The sequence below is a fragment of the Hypanus sabinus genome, chromosome 16 (genome assembly GCF_030144855.1).
Source record: "Hypanus sabinus isolate sHypSab1 chromosome 16, sHypSab1.hap1, whole genome shotgun sequence".
In the NCBI taxonomy this organism is placed as follows: Eukaryota; Metazoa; Chordata; class Chondrichthyes; order Myliobatiformes; family Dasyatidae; genus Hypanus; species Hypanus sabinus.
In genome coordinates, this window is record NC_082721.1 from 50,313,450 (window position 1) to 50,338,117 (window position 24,668).

At 39.9% G+C, this 24,668-nt stretch overlaps 2 protein-coding genes across 8 annotated transcripts in view; one reads left to right on the forward strand and one right to left on the reverse strand.

Annotated features, from left to right (window-relative positions):
* The window catches only part of crsp7 (cofactor required for Sp1 transcriptional activation, subunit 7), a 138,262-nt gene extending 121,897 nt beyond the window's left edge, over positions 1-16,365 (reverse strand). Inside the window, exon 1 of the mRNA XM_059991730.1 lies at positions 15,930-16,365. Coding sequence (XP_059847713.1) covers positions 15,930-15,992 — 63 coding nt within the window. The 5' untranslated portion in view covers positions 15,993-16,365. The remainder of the gene's footprint in view (positions 1-15,929) is intronic.
* A 165-nt stretch (positions 16,366-16,530) lies between these two features.
* The window catches only part of tmem38a (transmembrane protein 38A), a 135,082-nt gene continuing 126,944 nt past the window's right edge, over positions 16,531-24,668 (forward strand). For 3 of the 7 annotated variants that reach the window (XM_059991723.1, XM_059991727.1, XM_059991719.1), the window contains exons 1-2: positions 16,531-16,656; positions 16,995-17,114. In XM_059991723.1, coding sequence (XP_059847706.1) covers positions 17,064-17,114 — 51 coding nt within the window. In that variant the 5' untranslated portion in view covers positions 16,531-16,656; positions 16,995-17,063. Of the gene's footprint in view, positions 16,689-16,994; positions 17,115-19,092; positions 19,244-24,668 lie in introns of those variants that run through there. The other 4 variants (XM_059991716.1, XM_059991717.1, XM_059991718.1 and 1 more) reach the window with 4 other exon arrangements.

Consider the following 24,668-nt stretch of genomic DNA (forward strand, 5'->3'; position numbering starts at 1 on the left):
AAGACATACCAGCTTGCAGGTTAATAGTTCATTGTAAATTGACCCATAATTAGGTCAGATTTAAATTGGGGATTTCTGGGTGGCACAGCTCAAAGGGCCGGTAGGACCTATTCCACGCCGTATCTCAATAATAAAAAATAAATAAATCTTCAAAAGGTGACACCTCAGAAGGAAGCATCCATCATTAGGAACTCACCATACTGACATGCCTGCTTCTCATTACTACTATCAGTTAAGTGGTACATGAGCCTGAAACACATTAGGAGTTTATTTCTTGGAGTGTAGGAGAATGAGTAGAGATTTAATAGAAGGTATATAAAATTATAAGTGGTACAGATAGGATAAATGCAAACAGGCTTTTTCCGTAGACAGTAAGAGTTTTGATACACAATTTTAACAATGGAATATCGTTAGTGTCAGAGGATATACAAAATATGTCTTTAGAAATTGACTCCATCCAAAGCCCCAAGCAGCAAATGGAATGCATGGCAACCCACATTTAATTTCTAAAAATTCCGATCACAGATTGCAAATCTTAATTCAGCTCTGGTTCAACTACCAAAAGGAAAAATATTGGACCAGAAGACTCTGAATTCAAAATTCACTCTAAACACCCAAGTGCAATAAAACCAAGCAGATGTCACTTAAGTGTTATCTATAAATTCTGAGATTTCACTGCCAATGAGTCAAGGTGTACAGGAACAAGGCAGATCAGTGACAAAGTGGTGTCATAACAACCTTGCACTTAATGTCAGCAACACCAGTGAATTGATTGCGGAACTTCAGGAAAGGGAAATCAGGACAACACAGCAATCTTCAGTGAGGGGTCAGTGCTGGAAAGGGAGAGCTTTAAGTTTGTGGGCATCTACATATCAGAGGATCTATTCAGGGTCCAATGCATCGACGTAATCACAAAAAAGCCATGCCAGTAGCTATAATTTGATAGGAGTTTGAAGAGACTTAGTATGTCAAAGATTTATGCACATTTTTATAGTTGTACAATGGAAGGTATTTTCACTGGTTCCATCTCAGCTTGACATGGAGGCTCCAATACATAGGATCGCAAGATGCTGAAGTGGGTTCTAGACTTAGCCAGCTCTATCAAGTACACCTTCAGGAGTTAATGCCTCAAGGTGACATCCATCACTGAGCATCACTATCCAGGACATGCCCGATCCTCATTACTACCACGAAGTACAAGAGCCTGAAGACCCAGACTCAATTCAGAAACAGCTTCATCCCCTCCCTCAGATTGCTGAACAACCCATGAATCCCTTTTCTTAGTATGTTATTTTTGTAATCTGTACCAATTTTATGTCTTTACACTGTACTGGTGACACAAAACAAATTTAACATTATGCAAATCAGTGAAAATTAATATGATTCTGATACTATTTGATGAAATGTTAAACCTTGGCCTGGCCACACCACTTTGAAGAGCAAGGGAGTTACTGCCTAAAAAAAAAAACAATTTGCAATAGTGAAAATAAGGAAATTCCTGCGATAACAAGAACAGAGGCTAACAAGGATTTTACAGTTATCTTAGATTTGTGCAGGTGGTTAAAATATTTCGCAGACAACCTCATTTAATCCATATCCCTTACAAAGTGCAAATGGGGTCAGTGTTTGGGGGAAGCAGTCACAGTGACATAATGTGGTTATTAAATCAGGCATTAATGATAAGAAAAAGTTTCATTGAGAAAATTGGTAGCTGCAAAAAATATTGTCAAAATCAGAATCAAATTTAATAGCAATGGGTATATGCTGTGAAATTTGTTATTCTGAGGCAGCAGTACATTGCAATACAGAATAATAAAAATAAATTAAGTAGTGCAAAATGAGAGGTAGAAAAAAAAACTGAGGAAGTGTTCATGGGTTCATTGTCCATTCAGAAATCTGATGGCAGAGGAAAAGAAGCTGTTTCTGAAACATCGAGTGTATGTCTTCAGGCTCCTGTATCTCTTCCTCGATGGTAGCAGAATGATTTTACCACCATTCTGCTACATGCAGTAGACTTGAATTAAGGCTGTAATAAAGAGCTGAATTTCAGATGTTCGGCAAGAGTGACTTCCCTTGATATTGTGGCATTAGAGAATCCTGATAAAGGTGGTCAATGTGCATTAAGGGGAAAACACTTGAAAAACTGAAAGCAAACATGGAAAAGAAAAATGCTATAGCTCCTACAAGTCTTCTTAGTGCAGTGAATTTTAAGCTTAAACATATTCTGCTATTTCAATCTTCCTTTTCATCAGTGGGATGCTCTCTGATAATTGCACAATGTTCAGTTTATGTGCAACAATGATGGGATTTAGGCAATGTTGAGCATGGGCTAATAAGTGACCAAGAAAACATTCAAACACAAAAGAAATGGACAATGACCACCTGCAAAAAGAGCCTCCTATATACAATGGTATAACCAATGCACAGAGTCACACACCAGCAACATTCTAGGAGGTGGGGGTGTCATCATTATCTAAAAGTTCAACTGTGACTGTGGCTGCCAGAGTTGGGTTCCCTGCAATTAATGATGCATGATCCAATACCCCAAAGGTTTTCCATTGTTTCCAAGGCACCAGTTACAAATATATAGAATACTCTTCACTTCCCTGGTTCAGATCACTTGGAAACAAAGCAGAGGTTCCAGTAAGATCAACCATGGTCTTATTAAATGGCAGCGCAGGCTCAAGGAGCTTAATGTGTTAGTGTCTAACTTGTAAACTAGAATTTTGAGAAAGCCATTACCTCATCAGGAAATGTGCATGCAGCTGTGTTTTTTGGTGGATGAATTCAAATTTAATATTTCAACTTTACTTCCAACCCTGACAGTATTGAACAAAAAAAACCTTTTGTTTAAAAAAAATGGCTCAAGATAATTTGAGCAATTGTCACTAGGCAACTAAAAAATTCATAACCAACATAAAAGCCTTTTCACAAGAAAGGCTAGTAATAGCCGTACTGTATGCAGGCAAGTTAAACAAATTAGAGCACTCAAGGAGTTAAACAGCATTTCAGAGAATGGATTATAAATGGTCTAGTTTTAAAAAAGTTACACTGCGCAGAAATACAAATCCTGTTTCGGTAATTAGTCTTTCATTTGTCACTAGTACTGGAAAGTATCTTGCAAAACTGACAATTAAGTCCTCAGAAACAAAAGCTGGGACATAACAGTCTGCCAGAAATTGACTTTTTTCTTTACGAAGTTCTACAACTTCCCTATTAACAGGCAATTTCGATATAGATCCACAGGAACATACAGCGAAAGAACCCTAAAACTGGAAAATGCTGCATTTTCCAAGTGGCTAATTTGATCAGATAGTGTAACTGTCATCTGATTAACCAATGGAAAATATACTGCATATCCAAAGTTTTATTACAAAGCACTTTGGGTTCCAGCAGGCTACCCACATTTCCATATTTTGTCATAGCTGAATTAAAAAATTTTTTTTAATAAAATTCCAAAGTTAGCATTGTGAATGAAAGACAGTTCAAAATACTAATTCTAATTACTTTATTAAATTGGGATAATTCCCAAGTCTAACTTTACTCCTTTGTAAATCAGAATTACTGAAAACCCATCTCAGCTTTCTCTCAAGATTCCCACAGCCACAAATCAATTCAAGGAAGAGCTGAGAACAATAGATACAAAGGCAAGAGTCAGCTTGCTTTTCAAACTAAACTGGAAGGTGTTCCAGTATAGTTGCTGCTAGAGTTGTAACCAATGGTGGAAAATTGCATAGATAATCCCTAGTTACAAAAGGAAACATAAATATATTGACTAATTTTTGCCCATCTACCCTCAATCATCATCAAGTAGTACAGCGTCCTTGAACAGTACTTACTCTCCAAAGTAACCTGATCACAGATTTCCAGTTTGGGTTTCATCAGAACCATTTGGCTCCAGACCTCATTACAACCATGTTGCAAACACAAACCAAATACCAGCTGGAAGAGATTACTGATCTTCACATCAACATATGACCCACTAAAACACTCCAGTAAAACTGAAGTCAAAAGGTATCAGGTAAAAAAAACACTAATGGAGTCATGCCTTTTTCTAGAAAAATGTTTGCAGTTGTCACGCATCAATCATTCCAGCCCTGGGTCATCACTCGAGTTCCTTAGGGTAATTTTTATCTTTGACACAACCATATTCAGCTGCTTTATCCATCATTCTTTCCATCATAAAAATTCAGAAGTGAGGATATTCTCTAAGTGCTACTACCCAGCAAATGAAGCAGTTCACGGAGAATACACCAAAGATTTAGACAACATTCATGCCACTGAGGTTTGAGGTAATGACCATCTCCAATGAAAGTTAAGAGGTTCTAATGCCCAAACCTTAATACACAATATTCATTTCAGTCACAAAGATCCTCCACCATCAACAACCTGAGAGATGGGGAGGGGGAAGGGGGGGTGGAGGAGACCAGAATTCAACTGACCAACCAAAACCAAAAATATCACGACTATAAGAGTAGATCAGAAGTTAATTATCTTGTGCGAGTGTCTTGCCTCATGACACTCAAATCCTTTCCAGCATCTACAAGATGCAAGTGTAATTGAATGCAGTCCAGTTGCCTAAATGAAAACAGCTCTTGATCAATGATCAGGATTAACACCAGGACTTTCACACTATCAACCACTGCCAATCACTGTCTGTCACCAGCTCAGAGGAAGTGCAGTGTATACCATCCATAAACTGCACTTTTAGTGACTGCCGAAGTAATTTTAACAGCATCTCACAAACACTAAGAAATGTCTGAATGAGGAAATATATAGCCAATTCTTTTTCAGCAGTGGGTCTGAAGCCTTTAACACCCTACTCAACATCATGTAACTACTCTCACCAAAAGGACTTCAGCTCCTCATAGACTGGATCAAGTAACTTGAGGTCCATCTGGATGCACTCAGAACCATCCAAGAGAATGAGGGAATCACTGAGGTGAGTTTTAGTGAGCTTGTTACACCCAAGGTACATGCTTCAGATAGATGAGAACTAAAGGCAAAATGCACTCATTGCAAGGTATCCCATGGTCATTCCCCTCACAAGAACATCTCCCTCAACAGTTGAAGGGTATGTACTTTCAGGGCCTAGCAGCAGCTGTCAGGTCTCGGCACCGTGACTGGCTCTGAGGTTCAAAGGGTCCAGGTGTCAATATTCCCAGTGAGTACAGGCCCAGAGAATTCAAACACTCCTCAAACATTAAAGCTTTTATTACTGGGATCATTCTTGTGAACCTCCTCTGGACTCCTTCTAATGTCAGCGCATCTTAAATATTCTTAAATACTAAAAATGTTCTTAAATAGGGAGCCAAAACCGCTCACGATACTCCAGTGCAGTCTAACCAATGCCATATAAAGCCTCAGCTTCTATATCCTAGTCTTCTCGAAATGAATGCTAAAATTGCATTTGCCTTCCTTACCAACTCAACCTGCAAGCTAACTTTTAGGGAATCCTGTACGAGGACTCCCAAGTCCCTTTGTACCTTTGATTTTGAACTTCCTCCCCGTTCAGAAAATAGCCCGTGCCTTTACTCCTTCTGCCAAAATGTGTAACCATACACTTCCCTACACTACATCTGCCACTTCTTTGCCCATTGCCCCAATCTGCCCAAGTCCTTCTGCAGACACCCTGCTTCCTCAATACCACCTATACTTCCATCTATCTTTGTATAGTCTGCAAACTTGGCCACAACGCCATCAATTCCTTCATCCCAAACATTGACATATACTGTAATGCAAAAAGCAGACCCAACACTGACCCAAGTAGTATAATACTAGTCACCAGCAGCCAACCAGAAAAGGCTCCCTTTATTCCCAACACCGAGTCTGAGAAGAGCTGCCAAAGCTACCTGCAACTTGATCAGCTTTGAGGCCGAAGCACGCAGGTATTGCCTTTGTATGGACAGTTACAGGACTGGACGGCATCCCAAGGCGGATACTCAGGATGTGCATGGCACAACTGGCAGATGTGTTTACAGACATTTTTAATCTCTGCTTCTCCCAGTGTAGAGTGCCCTCCTGCTTCAAAACATCCACCATTTTCTCTGTACCTGAAAAGACCAAGATAACATGTTTGAACGACTGGCGTCCTGTCACACTCACCTCAATAATAAGCAAATGCTTTGAGAGGCTGGTCAAGGACTACATCTGCAGCATACCACCACACACACTGGACCGCCTACAATTCACCTACCGACACAACCGATCGATATATGACACAATAGCCACAGCTCTACACCGTCCTTACACATCTGGAGAATAAGGATGCTTATGTGAGAATCCTGTTCTTGGACTACAGTTCAGCATTCCACACCATAATTCCCTCCAGGCTTGACAAGAAGCTCAGAGACCTCTGCCTTCACCCTGCTTTTTGTAGCTGGATCCTGGGCTTCTTGCCAGATTGCCAGTAGGTGGCAAGAGTGAGCTCCCTCACCTCTGCCTCTCAACACAGGTGCCCCTCAGGGCTGTCTCCTAGAGTGGTGTCAAGAAAAAAACATCTCCTCAATCTCGCAAAAACAAAGGAGCTGGTTGTGGACTACAGGAGGAATGGAGACCAGCTTACCCCTATTGACGCCAATGGATCTGGGGTTGAGGAGGTGAACTTAGCATGCATATCACCAAGGATTCATGTTGTCTGTACATACTAGCTGTGTGGTGAGAAAAGCACAATGGCACCTCTTTCACCTCAGATGGATGAAGAAATTTGGTATGGTCCCCAAATCCTGAGGAGCATAGGGGCATAATTGAGAGCATCCTGACTGGCTGCATCACTGCCTGGTATGGGAACTGTACTTCCCTCAATCACAGGAATCTGCAGAGAGTGGTGCAGACAGCCTGGTGCATCTGTAGATGTGAGCTTCCCACTATTCACATTTACAGACACAGGTGTGTAAAAAGGGCCTGAAGGAGTATTGGGGACCCAAGTCACCCCAACCACAAACTGTTCCAGCTGCTACCATCCGGGAAACAGTACCACAGCATAAAAGGCAAGACCAGCAGGCTCATGGCCAGCTTCTTCCACCAGGCCATCAGGCTGATTAATTCACACTGATGCAATTGCTATATTGACTGTCCTGTTGTACTTACTATTTGTTACAATTGACTAAAAATTGCACATTTAGATGGAAACATAACGTAAAGATTTTTACTCATTTATATGAAGGATGTAGAAATCAAGTCAATTCAATCTACTCAGTCAGCCAATCTTCTATCCATGCTAGTACCTTTCTTATGATACTATGAGGTCTTATCTTGTTGATCAACGTCATATATGGCACCTTGTCAAAGGCCTTCTGAAAATCCAAGTACACAACACCCATCTTTGTCTATCCTGCTTGTTATTTCCTCAAAGAACTCCAACACATCTGTCAGGAAGATGTCCCCTTTTGACGTTGGCCTACTTTATCATGTGCCTCCAAGTACTCATCCTTACTAATAGTCTCCAACATTTTTCCAACCACTGAAGTCAGATTAACCGGCTCATAATCTCCTTTCTTCTGCTTCCTTCCCTTCTTATACAGTGGAGTGACATTTTCAATCTTCCATTCATCAGTAAACATTCCAGAATCTAGTGATTTTTGAAAGATCATTACTAACACCTCCACAATCTCTTCAGCTACCTCCTTCAGACTCTGGTGTGTTATCCATCTGCTCCAGTTTACTCATCTAGCTTCAGACTTTTCAGCTTCCCAAGCACCTTCTTCTTAGTAATAGTAACAATACTCACTTCTGCTCCCTGACACTCAAAGAACCTGGGTTTAAGCCCTAGGTCATCTTTGACCCAAATAGGCTGTGAAGAGCTTCCCTTATGGGTCTGTGGATGGTATTAATCCAGTGTTTCTTCAGGATTGTGGCAATCCTTCCAGAAACCAAGGAAATACAGGGAAGACAGTTTCTAGTCCTCCCAACACTGAGCGGTTCTTTCTACTTTTATTAACTGTGCAAAAACTATTTTGGACACAGAGAGTCTCCATGAATAAATAAGACAATTTTGCATGACATTCCTACAGAATGGGTACAAGGTGAAAGAATTCAATCTACGGAATAAATCCATGAGTCCATGGAAAAACCAAGAAACCCAACAAGGAGAAACCAGTCACTACTACCCATCTTCCCTATATTTCCAAGGTCTCTAGAAGGATTGCCAGGATCCTGAAGAAATACTGGATGACCTGGGACTCAGGACAGCTGCACTTTACAGAATTCCCTGTGAATGCAGATTAGTGCATATTGGCCACATGGGATGCACAGTGGGAACCCACATCAAGGAGCATAGGAGGTGCATCCGTTTGGGTTACATGGAGAAATTGGCGGTAGCAAAACATAGCATTTGCAATTGCCATAGAACTGACTTCGACAGTACAAAACTATTGTGCTGTGCCAATGGCTTTTGGGACCATCTGATGAAGGAAGCTATTGAAATAAAGCGACAGGAAAAGAATTTTAACAAAGACGAAGGTCTCACTCTAAGAACTGGAATTCAGTTGTAAACAAGGTGGGACAGCGGAAACCTGACTGTATGAGGACTAACTAATCAGAAGGGATGGACGACAGGGGGAATAAATACCACTGGACTTGCATGCCCAGGCATCATCCCAAAGATGGCAGAGTTCATCTTCAAAACATTGGTTAAAATTGATACCTGTACCCAGCTGGAAGACCAAGAAGAGTTTATTTCTCACATACACCAGGAAAGCACTAGATCCTTTTTCAAGTATCACAATCTTAATCAACTTTGCTACAACGAACAAACTCAATTCAATAAAATTGCACAGATTTAATATACATGGAAAATAGTAAACCAATGGCAAATATCAATTGCCTGTTTTGTTGCTCCACGTATTGCATTTTCCATGTTTAATTTGTGTCTGCCTTTAAAACAGCATAAAATACATCTAACATTAATTCATTTAAGCTATGAGATTAAAATGTTACACTTTCCCAACAGCTGGTGCTCCTGGTGTTCCCCCCCCCCAAAAGAAATATCTCAGTAGCTGCTCACATCTTGCTTGATTACGTCTCCCCAGAACTGAAAAAGCAGGAAAAAATGAAATATGGATAAAATATAAAATGTACTATAGATTCTTAAATTAGATATATTCCTGATTTTGTTATTTCAGAATGTGATTTCCAGTTATTAAGGCAGAATAAAGTATTATGAAATTTAAAGCCTCTGACAAAATTTACAGAAATTTTACTCTTTAGTTTTATTGGATGGTTTCATTTAACCATCTATTTCAATCCAAAATAAATTTTTCAAAGCAAGAGGACAAGCTTCAAGTAAGCCTCAAGATATATCACTAGCAGAGCAGACCAATAAATCTCTCCAGGTACATGACAGCTCTTCAATATGTAATAACTTCCACAGTTGACAAGCTCAGTTTTGCCTGTTATGCTCTTCCTGAACAAAAGTCCAGATCATGCTCCGTTTTGAAAAATGCAACTAATAGAGCAGCATCTGAATGGCCACCCAAACTGGAAGAAGCCTTTTCTGCCAGCAATGAAAGCATGTTAACATTCTAACCGTAGACTCAAATATGCAATAGAATACTTCATTTCTCTTTCCCACATCGAAGCGCTTCAATAGCAATAAACCCTGCACCTCTGTATTTTTGAAAATAGTATTTTTCAAAGAAAAGCACTTTGACACAATTATCAAATGAAAACTTGACAATACAGCATCCTTACGAATTTGTTTTATGAGCAGAAAGTAAATAACATCGGCACTGCCAGTCTAATGATATCTTCAAAGTAATTCTGCTACAAAATACTTTCCAAAATTAAAATAGCTTTCAAAATTTCAGTGTACAACTATTAAAAACTTGATTAAGAAACCTACTGGAGGAACTCAGCAGGTCAATTGGCATTTGTGGAGGCAGTGTTGGGAGGAAATTGTGCGGGAAAATTATCCTGATACAGGGTTTAAACCGGAAACATCAAAGATGCCTCTGCCTTCATAGATGCTGCAAAATCAACTGAGTTTTTGTAGCAGTTTGTTTTTATCTACAGATTCCAGTCTCCAAAATTTGATCAAACTTCTTAAAAGCATTGATACTGTCCCCAGTCATTTGTCTGTTCTTCAGATCATGTATCTTGTGTACTTGTAAACAGTGTGAGATAATGTTTCTTGCAAGCAGCCCACAACCAAATCTATTTTCACAAATGCAAATTGGCATGTAAAAAGGATATCAAATGGTAGGTAGATCTGAATACTTATGGGCAAGGCATTGTTATCGCACCTTAGGTATTTTGACCCCTTAAGCCAATATAGAGAAACACGCAAGTTCAAGGGTATTTCACAGAGCCAAAAATTCTAATTCTAAATTTTCTTTGCAGCAATTAATTAGACATAATTGTGCTTTATACTCTGCATAATTGAATGCTTTTTGTCTCATCCACAAAACAATACGTGCAGCACAGTATCGTAGCAGTTAGTGTATAGCGCTATTATAACACCAACAACCCAGGTTCAATTCAACTGCTGTCTGTAAGTTTACATGTTCTTCCCATGACCATGTGGGTTTCCTCCATGTGCTCTGGTTTCCTTCCACATTCCCAAAATGTACAGGTTAGAAGGTTAATCATTTACAGTGATATAATTGGGGCTCATTGGGCTGGAAGGACATGTTACTGTGCTGCATTCCCAAATAAATACATTCTTACACATCAGATTTCAAAAATATGGGTACATCAAGCAAGATTTCACAATGTGGACTCCATATTCCTACTTATCCAAGATAATAGGAAAAAGCACAGCTGCAACCCAGAACCCACAATCGCGTTCCATTCCATTAAATGATATGTTTTGTTGTGGCCAATTCAGATCTAATCAAGAATATGAGAGACAGCTTGGTAAAGTGAACACCAAAGAAATCTGCACTTTTGACTAGAAGCTATTTCTGGACAGTAAAGAAGACAAATTTAAAACTAGATTTTTCTGCCTGTAGAAGAGCCAATTCTGTTTCCACATTTCCACTCATTACCAAGAAATCTTAGAATAGGGATATGTAATTAAGCTATAATTTGCACAGACATTCTCATATTATCAACTTAATCTGTTTAAAGGCATTCTAGATTCTCTCATAGAAAGATCAACACAATACTAACGCGAATGTTAAACATTATTGAAATATATTACAAGATAACCAGAACCAACACACTGATCACTCACACTTTGGAAATATACTTACAACAAAAAGCTAATAAAACAAGTACTCAAAAAGTGAAAACATCTACCTTGAAAAGTCTTATGCAAAGCGTCAAACATCTGACACCCGAGTATACCTTTCTGATTGGAGGGGGGGTGGTAACATGAACAATTAACCTGAGTAGCAATCTTCCTTAAATGCTGCTTTGTGATGTCAGAATATCTTTAAGATTTCCAATGCTAATATATAGGTTACAAGAGCATTCACTGATTTGTTTTGCCCCAAAGTATTCTGCATCATTTTAGAATTAAGGGCATATTCCAAGCAATATCATTTTCCATTGTAAAAGCAGATTTCTATCGTAACCTGGTCAAGAAGTGGATCAAATCAAAGAAGAAGAGATCAAAAACTATTATAACCATTAACAATGGACTAGATTTCGGTCTTGGATCAAGAAGCTATACAGAATAATTGTGATACTGCTTTGGAAAGAATTTTGAACTATACATTTTGAAAATACTTCCAATTTATAAAATTTGAGAGACTATTTAGTCACCCTCAGATAAAGTTAAATGTAAGAGGAAAGGACTAGCATTTAGTACCCAAAATCAACTGGCCTTAAAGTGGTGGTGAACATCTTCCTTGAAGTTCTACAGTACTTTGGTGAAGGTAACCCTACTGTTCCAGGATTGAAACAACAAATAAATTATTTCTAAATCAGGACAATATTCAACCTAGAAAGGAATTTACAGCTGGTGCCCCAGGTACCCAATACTCTCGGCCTTCTCAGTTAAGAGTTTTGGAGCATTGTAGAAATACCCTTGGCAATTAATTGCATTACATTTTGTTGATGAAATGCATTGCATTTAAAGTACTCTGCTTGTGAAGACAGTGTGATAGGTTGAGTGTCAATAAACCCATCCACTGATCATGCCAAGCTTTAAGTGTTGTAACTGCACTCATCCAAGTCACATGGACAGCATTTCATCATATGCCTAGTGCTCTGTAGGAGGACTGAATCATGTTACAGAAGATCAGCACGGACAAATATGAATGACTTCCCAAGAGTCAGTGAGTGGTTGGCAGGTCCCGGTGTCCGAGTTCCATGTGGCAGAAGGAATGAAGTCCAATGACCCCAGTGGGTTCACAAGTTAGTGACAGCAAAGTTCAAGGCCAAGTGCTCAAGTTTGTCATCAGTGTGTCTAGAGTTCAAGGCCTAGTGTTCAGTGATCGGCAGGGGCTGGTGTTAATGAAAAAGATTGAAGACCGGGGGGCGGGGGGGGAAGAGAGTCAAATTGCAAGGCCCTGTGAATCTGGGTGAGTTCACAGGAGTAGTCAAAGGCCCAATACCTGCATGCTCAAGTCCAAACCCACGGCTGAGAGGAAGGAACTGTGCTTGTTTTGCTGTTGTCTTGCTGGTTGTGTTTTGTTTTGTGTTCTGTGTTGTTCTATGAGCATTGTAGGCATGGTATGTTACTGCCAGAATGTGTGGTGACACTTGCATGCTGCCCCCAGCATTACCCATTTACTAATTTTCTTTTCAGCCTTCTCAGTTCTGGGAGGGGGTGGATGTGATAAAGACTTGAATATTGAACAGCAGCTTACCAAGATACTCCAGTGGTGATTATTTGGTGATGGTATGCCACTGAGTAACAGGGTAGATATGATATCAAAATTGGGTCTAGTACAGATTACAGGCCATCTCCAGGTAAAGAACAAATTCTGTTTCTATAGGTGTCCATATATCAGGAGGAAATAAAAGCACTAGGATTAGAACCATACATCCACAATATTGAATGCACATGCAACTAATGATGATGGGAGTGCATTCATATGCAGGGATACTCTCAAGTTGGGTGTTCGTAGCCTGGGGATGGCCTATACTTACTACTTATCAATCCATCTCTAAGCGTTACTTGGGTCTTGATAAAGCCTTTGGCGGGCTGCAGCATACTCAACAACTGAGCAATGCAAAAATATTTCAGCAAAGCATTATACTCTTTGCACTTCTACGTCACTGAAGAGGTATCCCATTTATCCAGCCATCTTTGCTTCCCGAGATGCAACAGTACCCTTCAATCTGATAATCTCAATAAACAAGACATGCTTCTTGTGACAGTCCCTAGACAACTTATCTGCAAGGTACTTAGGTTGCATTCATAAACAGCAGCTGCTATTCCATAATCTTTGATGGTGGTCCAAAAAAATAAATAAGACAAATTGCCATAAAAATGAAAAGACGGAGATTTATGATTCAATCATTTGCTATAAATACGTGAGCTGAAGTATTCAAATGGCATAGCAAGGGAGCCTGTTGTTAAAGTGTGTCATTCATGGGTGCTTGCTCAGCATTGGCTGACACAGCATTCTAATTCTCACACTCTTAGAGATCCGAACTTGTTATCAACAGGCTGCGGAATGGTTCACACATTCACTTCTGAGGGACAACAAGCAGAAGGACGAGGACAAGAGTCCCAGTTCCTTGTTCACATATGAGACCTTACATAAAAGGTGTGGTGTATACCAAATAAAGAAATAACAGTTAAATTTTTTTGTCCACTTCCCAAAAGCAAAAATTCACAAGGACTCAAAATGACCAAAAGAAGCAGAATATGAAGCTTAATTGCCATATTGTGTGCTCCTTGAATAAAGAGCACAGCCTACATTAAATGTATTCAGTGCTACCGAGTTCTAACAGCACTCCCAAAACACAAGACCATAAGTAGCGTTAAACTCAGCCATTGTTAAGAGTACATCTTCCACACTGAATACAACTTAATTTTACATCCAAAGATCAGACAATAGAAACTTAGTTCTTGCACTGCACATAGTATACAAATTATTTTGTCCATTGCAGTTATGGATTTTATCAATAAAAGAATAGTTTGCAGAGTGGCCATCCTTTATGGATTTAGTTTCAGGAATAGTCAGGTGTTGTAAGTTCTAACATTATACTTATGAAGCGAAATTTACTATAGGTTAGAATTTTTAAAGCATTTTAAGACCAAAGGATAAATAAAAGCTAAAATGGAAGCCAACACAATGAAATTAAATGAAAAGCAAAAGAAAATCTGCAATCTTCAATTAAAACTGAGTACGCTGGAAATATTTGACAGGTCAGTGAGCATCACTGGAGACAAAGAATTAACATCACGTTCAAAAAAACTGAACACTGTTGCCTTTTCCACAGATGCTGCCTGACTTGAAAATATTTCCAATTTTTTTTCTGTGAAACCCGAATATTCTTATGGAAAACCTTATGAAGTATTATGAACAGTAAAATTACACTAAAAAATTGGAAAGATGACTGCCAGCATATTAAAATATCCAACCAGTGAACAAGCATAACAAAACAACAATGCCGAGGTCATACTAGGATGCACTCAACCAAAAATATCACTGGCATCAAACCAGATTTTATAAAGGGATCATCCCTGCATTATTTTGTCTGCCTAATATTCCTGGTACCAAGTCTTTCAACCTTTGAGGAGAACAACAGGGAGAGTTTCAAACACTGAACCTTTGTACCATGCCAGACTAACTCATTGCAAAGCTGAGATGGAATATACAGCAAATTTGTCTGTCACTCAAGGACATGAGAAAAATGCTTTCTTATGTACATTGAATATTAAGAAATTTAAGCTTTCTTATGTACATTGAATATTAAGAAACTTAAACTTTCGATATAATGCTGATTTTAAAACACTATACACTGTTTCAAAAGAAAATGCTAATTGCTACATAATTTCTGCAAAGTTATCATTTAGTTGCTATCCACCATTTAGTCAGAAATATACTAATTAAAATGTATTGAAACCACTAAAACATTGGCAAGAAAGCAGCAGAATTCCTCTACACAATGAAGTCAGTTTTATTTAAAATATCAAAATAATCATCTAAAATATTACAGGAGATTCGTTTTTTTATTTTACATATGACTAGAATTACCCTAAAATTTTGTATTTTCAAAGCAGATTTAATTCTGTCTAATACTGTTCGGATGTCTCAAGTTACCCATCATTCCAACAGCTACTTCCTGTTTGCCAGTTTTAGCTTATATCCCGTATGCGTCTAACTCTAAATAATTACTTAAAACAGTAAATGGTCTGTTTTCCAAATCGAACATATACAATTCCTATTTTCAATTCATGTTGGGGGGGGGGGGGAGACAGAGAAGAGAAGCGGTCTCGAAGCAAATAATCTTACTTTATAACTCCTTATAATTTTAAAGAAACGTTCTTTGGTTTACCGATTTGACTGATTCATTAAATGTCACAAATCCGCTTCACTTTCAGTAAGCGTGCTTGCAGCCTTCTCACAAGGATTACGGTTAACTTTAAAAAGATGGTAATAAGTACAACAGTTGGTCACCATTTTAAATTAAGACAACTAAAAGCATTAACAGTTGTTTAAAACTTTATGGACACTTTTGGAAAATCATTGTGCGTGTGACTTGTGGAAAAATTGGAATCAATGTGTTATAAAGAACGTTAATTTTGGAAGCTGCCATGGTTTAGAGGAATTCTGCTGCTACACCCAGCTCGCAGAATGGTCATCAAGCTCTGCCAAAGCCACAGATCTCGGGAAATTTCCCATCCGACCAGTCTTAATCGGCCCTGAGTACTGTACATTCACTCATTATGGATTTGAGAATCAAAGCCTACTCGCTAGGCCGCGTTCACTTCGTTCTTTCACATCCATACACTCTCACACTCAGACCCGGGATGGCAAAGGGCCCGATCCCGGGGCCTGCGTGCAAACACACGGCCTGGTTCTTACATTGGCATCCTTGTCTATGGCCTGGAGCAGCTGGTCCTTGATCTGCTGCGGGGTGGGTGTCATTTGGCGGCGGTGCGACGGCGGCGGCGTGGCGGTGGAGGGGGTGGGGGGAGGAGTAGGTGGGGGGGGAAAGGGAAAGGAAAGGGACGGGGAGCTAGGGGAGGGAGGCCCGCTAACAAGAGACGCAGAGTCTGAGGAAGTAGCTGCGAAGAGAGGCGGCTGCAACAAGGCCGGTCGGAACCGTCATATTCCGTCGCGACACAGCCGAGTAACTCCGTGTGTCCAGTGTGCGCCTCACTTTCTCCGGCGGTGTGTCACTGCCTGAAGCGAACCCGCACCACACGACCAGAGCCGGCCCGTCCCGAACGGAGCAAACACTGAACCGAGTCGGACTGGAGCCGTGCGCTGCACCATGGGAATCCAGCTCTCCGACTTACGCGCGTCACAATCTACGCGCGAGAACATCACTGGTCCCACGCGTGCGCGCGCGTAAAACAAAATAACGCCTGGGTGCGTCGGCGCGCGCGGGATTAGCGGGTAAAATGCCCGTGCGCGCGCGCGCCCACGCGGTAACAATCGCGCCACGTGGTTGAGCGTATCGGACGACACTGCATCCACGCCAAGGTGCTCACCTCCAAGTCGCCGGAGCAGCGTGCTGCGCGGGAACCGGCGCCACGTTACCATGGCAACAAAGCGGTCGGTGGTGAGCATGGGTCAGCCGCTTATGGTAACCATGGAATGTCTTTGTATCATATTGAGGTCAACTAGAATGTTTATGTATGACATGTCATTGTTGTGATTTGCTGTTAAGAAAATTTATTGTAAGATTCAGGGGAGAAGGTGGGAGTATCGGCTGAGTTGGGCCGCAGCAAGTTTACGTTATGTTGCCACTTTTGGCTGGAGGGCCTGACCACAGCAGCATGTTGAATCAACCGCTTCCACACCCAGACTTTACCTGTCTGTTGACATATATTGATGTAACCCATGGACATTCAGCCTATTAGTATATGTTATTTAAAACAGCCAACCAATTAGTTAACCTTTGGCCTTTATTCTTGCCTGCAGTCCTGGCACCCCACTTACCTAAACCCATTTGGAGCTATGTGTGGACTCTGAGAATGATGCAGTGAAGATATGGAACATATTAATCTAGTGGGCAGAACACAGCTAATGGAACGTAAAAAGGTAATCTACTTTAATAGAAAAAACAGTTTTTTAAATGATGAGAGTTTGAAATTTGTTGGTATTTAGGGGGATCTGTATCATTTAAAACATATAATTTTAGATTAACGTAGAGAAGAAGTAAGTATTCAGAAAGACAAACAGAATGTATTGGCCTATATTGCAAGAAAATTTGAGTACAAGAATAGAGACATCTCACTGATTATGTAGAACTTTGGTGGGATTGTTTTGTTCCAGATCTGTATTAGACTTTTCGGGTTGTTGGGTGTTATTCCCATTGATACCCCAACACATTTTTTTAAAATTGCTTTTAGCTCTAACAGAGTATGTTAATTAATTTCCCATTTTACCTTTAAAGCTTAAAGAAGGTGTGGAAAATGGGACCCCTGTCAGCTGAAAGAAAATGTAGAAACATAGAAAATAGGTGCAGGAGTAGGCCATTCGGCCATTCGAGCCTGCACTGCCATTCAGTATGATCATGGTTGATCATCCAACTCAGAACCCTGTACCTGCTTTCTCTCCATATCCCCGATCCCTTTAGCCACAAGGGCCAGATCTAACTTCCTCTTAAATATAGCCAATGAACCGGCCTCAACTGTTTCTTGTGGCAGAGAATTCCACAGGTTCACCACTCTCTGTGTGAAGAAGTTTTTCCTCATCTCAGTCCTAAAAGACTTCCCCTTTATCCTTAAACTGTGACCCCTCGTTCTAGACTTCCCCAACATCGGAAACAATCTTCCTGCATCTAGCCTGTCCAATCCCTTTAGAATTTTATATGTTTCAATAAGATCCCCCCTCAATCTTCTAAATTCCAGTGAGTATAAGCCTAGTCGATCCAGTCTTTCTTCATATGAAAGTCCTGCCATCCCAGGAATCAATCTGGTGAACCTTCTCTGTACTCCCTCTATGGCAAGAATGTCTTTCCTCAGATTAGGGGTCCAAAACTGCACACAATATTCTAGGTGCAGTCTCACCAAGGCCTTGTACAACTGCATTAGAACCTCCCTGTTCCTGTACTCAAATCCCTTGTAGGCAACAGGGCTTCAGTGAGTTGACAGGAAGTATGGGAATTAGGCCCCAATTAAGTTGAAAGGAAGTGTGGGAACCAAACTTGAAATGGAACATGGGTTCTAGAGCCCCAGTATGTTGGAATTAATTCAGGACCCTGGTGAGTGGGAAGAGACTATGGGCTCTGTTGAGTTCTTTGTACGTACCATGGGTTACTAAGAACAAGCCATATTCTGAAAGAATTAAAACTAGAACTTCTATTTAACAGCAAACAGAAACCATGTTTAACACTGCCACGCTTCTAGATCATTCTGTCAGTGCTGCGCATGCTCATAGCTCTGTACAATCACGTTCTTACACGTGACATGTGATATCACCACATCTTCCTTTCCTTAAAAAGAAAAACAATTAGCAACATTAATCAAAACAAATGAGTAATTTAACATGTCTCTACCAGTCTCTCTGGGGATTTATGAACATGAGTAGACCTTCTAAGTGGTTCACACAGTTCTTGTGTTTCATTGTTATTTTCATGTTTCATCTGGTCTGCATCAGTTAATGGAAACTCTGAAGTTGGCTTTTTCTTGAGGTCTTTGCGATTTCTTCTTAACACTGCTCCTTCTTCTGTTTGGACCATATATGATCTGGGTTGTACTTCTTCAAGTACTGTAACTTTCTGTGTCCATGTGTTCATTTTGTCTTGTATCCTTACTTCAGCTCCTTGGTGCATTTCAGGTAATGGGTGAGAACATCTGTCAAAGTATGTTTTCTGCTTTGCTTTCATCTTTCCATCTTTTCACTTGTTCACCTCCCTCTGTTGTCAGGAGGCTCTCATTTATTGGCAGATTGGATTTCAAACGGTGTCCCATCAAGAGCTGAGCAGGTGAAAATCCACATTCAAGTGGGGTACTGCGATCGGCTAACAAAGCTTTATAAAAAAATCACCTCCTCTATCTTTTGCTTTGTACATCAGCTTCTTGATAATCCCTACCGACTTCTCAACTAATCCATTGGACTGAGGGAAAAATGGACTGGATGTTGTATGAACAAAGCCCTATTCCTGAGCAAAATGTCTCATGCATTCACCATTGAATTGTGGACCATTGTCTGTGAAACTTCATCAGGTACACCATTTCTGGAAAAAACTGATTTCATGTATGTAATTATATTCTCTGCTGTTTTTCTGCCCAAACCACACACTTCAGGATACACGGAGTAGTAACCTGTTATTAATAGGTAATCTTTGTTGTCAGTTGCAAACAGACTGCCTTCTGATCAGGTCTCTGAGGACAAGGATGTGGATGCAGTGGCTCCTTAGGGTTGCTAGGTTGGTATTTAAAGCATATTCAACAAGAAGACAGCAATTCTGCAATTTCTTGATTCATCCTGGGCCAAACCATCACTTCCCGAGCCTTGTCTTACACTTTTCAATACCAAGGTGGCCTTCATGAATTTTCCCAAGCATTTCTTTTCTGAGACTTTTAGGAATCACAATTCTGCTACCTTTGTACAATATCCCATCCACAACAGAAAGTTCTGATTTGTGATTCCAATATTCTTGTACTTCTGAGGTACAGTCATGCTTATTATCTGGCCATCCATCCATCACCATGGCCAGCTGACTGAGAATTTTGTCCTTCCCTGTCTCAAGACGCAGCAGTTCCAACTTTTTGGGAGCAACAGGTACAGGTTTTTTTTGTAATTTTTTTTAATTGAAGTTCATCATCAAACAAACATTTCCATAAGATGTATTTCAAACATTGTACATATATATCATATAATCATATATATATATATATATATATATATCACAAATCTCCACACAGTATTTATCTGAGGTACACACTTATAGAAAAGAGTGGAAAGAAAAAACAAGCAAAAGGAAAGAACTATATACAAGTAGGGAGTGATTTTTTTTTTACAACAGATTCATTGATTTGTGAGAATAAAATTAGGCCTATGAGGCATTATGTAGTTAAACCATTTTTCCCAGTATGAATCAAATTATTCCAAATTGGATAAAATTCTCTTGCGTTTGATTGGATTTAATAGCCCATTGACATTAAAAGAAATGAATTTTACCTTGTCCTTAGCCATTCCTGAACAAATAAGAACCGAGAAATGCAAATAATAACAAAAATGGCAACGAACGTGTGATTCCAAGGCTGAGGTCTCTAGTAGATGACCCTGCATTGAGCTAGAGGAAATGTCTAGCTGTGGGCGATAACCCCTCCTACTTGTGAGTTGAGGTCCCCCATTGCAGTATTCATAAAAGTCAGTGAACAAATTCATCACACAGAAAAGATTTCCCTGTGTACTACTCCTATATATACACACACATTACATATATATATATATATATATATATATATATATATTCTCATTTTGGTGGGGAAAAGAGTAAGTGAGCGAATAAAGAATAACAACTAAGTAATATAAAATCCACATTATAATAAGTATTTCTTGAGATAGGTATATCACCGTCTACTTTTGCTTCCGTTTAGCTTCTCAATATTTTTAAGGTTAGCCAAATCTTATGGCTCTTCTGAAGGGGGTGAGGACTGTCTTTAGGAAACTCCCAGTCTCCTCCTGATGTATTTCTCTTGGCCTCTTCCCGTCTCCTGCCCTCTCGATTCTCGCATTATTTCCCAAGCGGAGCGAGATAATTCCTCAGTCAGGCTTTCCTTCATCTTGGTCACGCTGACGGGCAACCCTCTGGCCTTCATGTCTGTAGTTGTCTCTTCCACTGTCTGGTACAATCGCGTCCCGTTGTCATAAAACACTCGAAGTTTAGCTGGGTATGGAGTTTGAAATTTAATCTTTTTTTGCTTTAGTACTTCAGAGTATTCTTTGCGTTTCTGCAGGACCCCTGTCTTCCTACCCCAGGCCCTTCGTATAAACTCTGCCTTGGTGCTGTACCAAAGGAATTTAATTATTATTGAGCATGGCTTTCTATCCTGGGTAGGTTTTGGGACGAGTGCGCGGTGGGCTCTTTCAACTTCCAGCTTCATAGCCGGGGGAAGATCCAGTGCGTCCTGCAGTAACTTTCCAACAAACTCCGTCATAGACGAGCCTTCCGCTCCTTCGGGAATGTTGTAGATTCTGATATTTTTCCACCGTGATCTTCCCTCCACGTCAAGCAGTTTACCTTCTTGGTGATGTAATATTTTTATTGTCTTACTCAGTATCCGTTCCACGTTTTGAACGCGATCTTCCACCTTCTCAATTCGAGTCTCTGCCACTGCTATTTTTTGATTGACGCTGGCGAGCTCTGACTTAATAACGCAGAGCTGCTGCTTTATTTCTTTCTGGACCTCCATTATTTCTTTCAGGATTTTGAACATATTCGCCACTTCATCTGAACGAGGCCCAGCAGCCGCCTCGCTAGCATGCAGTCAGGTAGGAGAGCCACTTGCTGCACTCCTCTCGGCCTAAGGCTCCGCAGAGTCGCTTTTTTTATTTCCATTCTTTTTCCCCATTCTTGCCCCTCTTTTAAGTTCAAATATTTTTCAAAAAATATTATATTTGATGGGATAATGGGGCTTAATACGGGTTTTTCCGGAGGAGCTAGTGACTTCAGCTGCCATTCTCAACGATGACGTTACCAGAACCCCCAACAGGTGCAGTTTCTATGACCATATCAATAAGTACCTGAACACCAATAACATGACTGTGACTGTCTTTTGTTGTTGGATCCACAGCTCTGGAAAGTGTGTCAGCCGTGTACATGAATTTTCCAGGTGTGTATGACACATTCAATGCATATCTTTGCAATTTGATCATCATTCACTGAATTCGCAAAGGACAGTGGCTTAAAGGTTTGTTAAACAATGCAATCAAAGGGTTATGATCGGTTTCAACATCAAACTGATGAAATCTCTCACAAGCAGACAGAATAGTGAGCAAATCTTTTTCAATTTGGGCATACTTTGTTTCTGGATTGGATAATGCACGAGATGCATATGCCACTGGTAGCCATTCCTGATCATATTTTTGGAGTAATTCTGCCCCTAAGCCTGCTTGAGATGCATCACACGAGACTTTGATGGGTCTGTCAGCATCATAGAATTTCAACACAGGTTCTTTGGTGAGCACTTTCTTGAGATTTTGCCATGCCCTCTCCTGTTCATGATTCCAGCTCCATTCATTTTTCTTTTCTGTTAGCTGCCTCAACGGAGCAAGCTGTTCTGAAAGATTGGGTATGAATTTTCCCATGTATTTGACCATTCCCATAAACCTTTGAACATCCTTTTTACATTGCAGTCTTGGCATGTTCTCAATAGCAGAAACCTTCAATGGATCAGGACGTGCACCCTCTGATGATATCACCCACAAAGTCTCTCCTAGCTGACATTTGTCTTTATTCAACTTCAGGTTTGCCTTCTGTGTTGCTTCTGACACTTGTCTAAGTCTGGCATCATGCCCTTGTTTAGATGATCCCCAAACAATAATATCGTCCATGGAAGTATCTACGCCCTCAATATGCGTATTAGCATGTGAATAGTTTTATGGTACAATTCCAAATGGAAACCTAAGAAAAATGGAAGCTTTCAAGGAAGAGTTAGATAGAGCTCTTAAAGATAGCGGAGTCAAGGGATATGGGGAGAAGGCAGGAATGGGGTACTGATTGTGGATGATCAGCTATGATCACAGTGAATGGTGGTGCTGGCTCAGAGGGCTGAATGGCCTACTCTTGCACCTATTGTCTATTGTCTAAAATGGTATCTGGCAAAAGGAGTGTTAAAGGTACACATCTTTGAACCCAGTTCATCTAGTTTAAGTTGCCAGAATCCAGAGGATGCGTCTAATTTACTAAAGTACTTTGCATTAGCAAACTGTGACATAATTTCTTTACGAGTAGGCAATTTGAAATGCTGTCTTTTAATGGCTCGATTCAAAGCTCTTGGATCTAAACAAATCCTCAGTTTTCCATTTTTCTTATCAAAAATGACAAGTGAATTGACCCATTCAGTCAGTTCATCAATTTTTTGTATGACTCCTAACCATTCCATTCTGTCAAGTTCTGTTTTTAGTTGATCACATAATGCAAAAGGTACTTTTCTCCATGGATGTACTAAGGGTGGCACTGTGTTGTCAATTTTAATCGTGTGCTCTCCTGGAAGAAAACCAAGCCCTTTGAACAACTCCTTATACTCTTTCATCAAGTCACTGTATTTTGACTCTGTGTCACTATCCAGGACTAAGTCTCTTTTCACCAAATTCAGTCTCTCACAGGCAGGTTAAGCCCAATATTGACTGTACATTTTTGGCACTACCACAAATGAAAGCGTGTGCTCAATGTTTTTGAGTGATACTTTTTCCTTTAACTGGAATGTCTGCTCCTGAATCTGATGTAACTTTGGTCTTGGCTTTAATGCATTAAACTCAGATTCTGCAAGAACATTTACTTGTGCTTCAGTATCCAATTTAAACTGATTATTGTTTTGGTTCACTTGCAATGGCATAGTCCAGTCATTCTTACTTTTTTTATTTTCACAAAGCACATCTATATAATACTCCTCACGTTCATTTTCAAGCTCTGCATTTACATGTTTTATTTCCTTTCTACTTCTGCAACAGCATAAAAAATTATTACTCTTACTACAGTGATTGCACATTTTTCCATACGCTGGACACTTTTTAGGTCGGTGCTCCCACCCATAGTATTCACAAAGTTTTTCTCTTTCAAACGACATCTTGCTCTCTGTCAGTTTTGTAGTCGCTTCATTATTTTTTCTAACATGTTCACGATTATTCACAGCATGTACGCTGCAGTTCTCAATAAAAAGCTCTTTAGCCTGCAACTTTACAGATTCCAAAGCTTTGCAGAGAAACAAAGCTTTTTCCAAATTTACGTCTGGTTCTCTTAAGAGTCTTTCTCTCAGAGCATTATCCAGAATGCCACAAACAATTCTGTCTTCAATGAGAGAGTTTGTCATCTCTGCAAACTCGCATGTTTTACTGTGATTTCTCAATTCCGTAACAAATTGATCAATCATTTGACCAACTTTCTGCCGACATTTGAAAAAATTGTACCGTTCATATGGCACATTATGCTTCAGTATACAAAATGCTTCAAACTTGTCGATTATCGCTTTTAGATTCAAATTACTTCCATTTTCAAAAGTAAAATGGTTATATACCTCAATTATGTCATCCCCTATTATGTGGAGTAGAATTGCAGCTTTCGATTTTTCTGATTGAATTTCTGCTCCGATCGCCAATAAATAAATTTCAAAACGCTGTTTAAATCATTTCCAGTTTTCAGCTACATTTCCAGTCAGCTGAAGCATCAATCAGGTTGCAAAACGTCCATTTTTAAAGCTGTTAGCAAACACTAAAAAATTTTGCACTCTTTTTCTTTCGATTATCTTCGCTGCTCCCATGTTAGCGAAACATTATTCTTCCAGACCGACTTCTGACACCATGTTGAGTTCTTTGTACGTACCGTGGGTTACTAAGAACAAACCATATTCTGGAAGAATTAAAACTAGAACTTATACTTAACAGCAAATGGAAGGAATTCAGGAAAATTACAATTATCAGGAA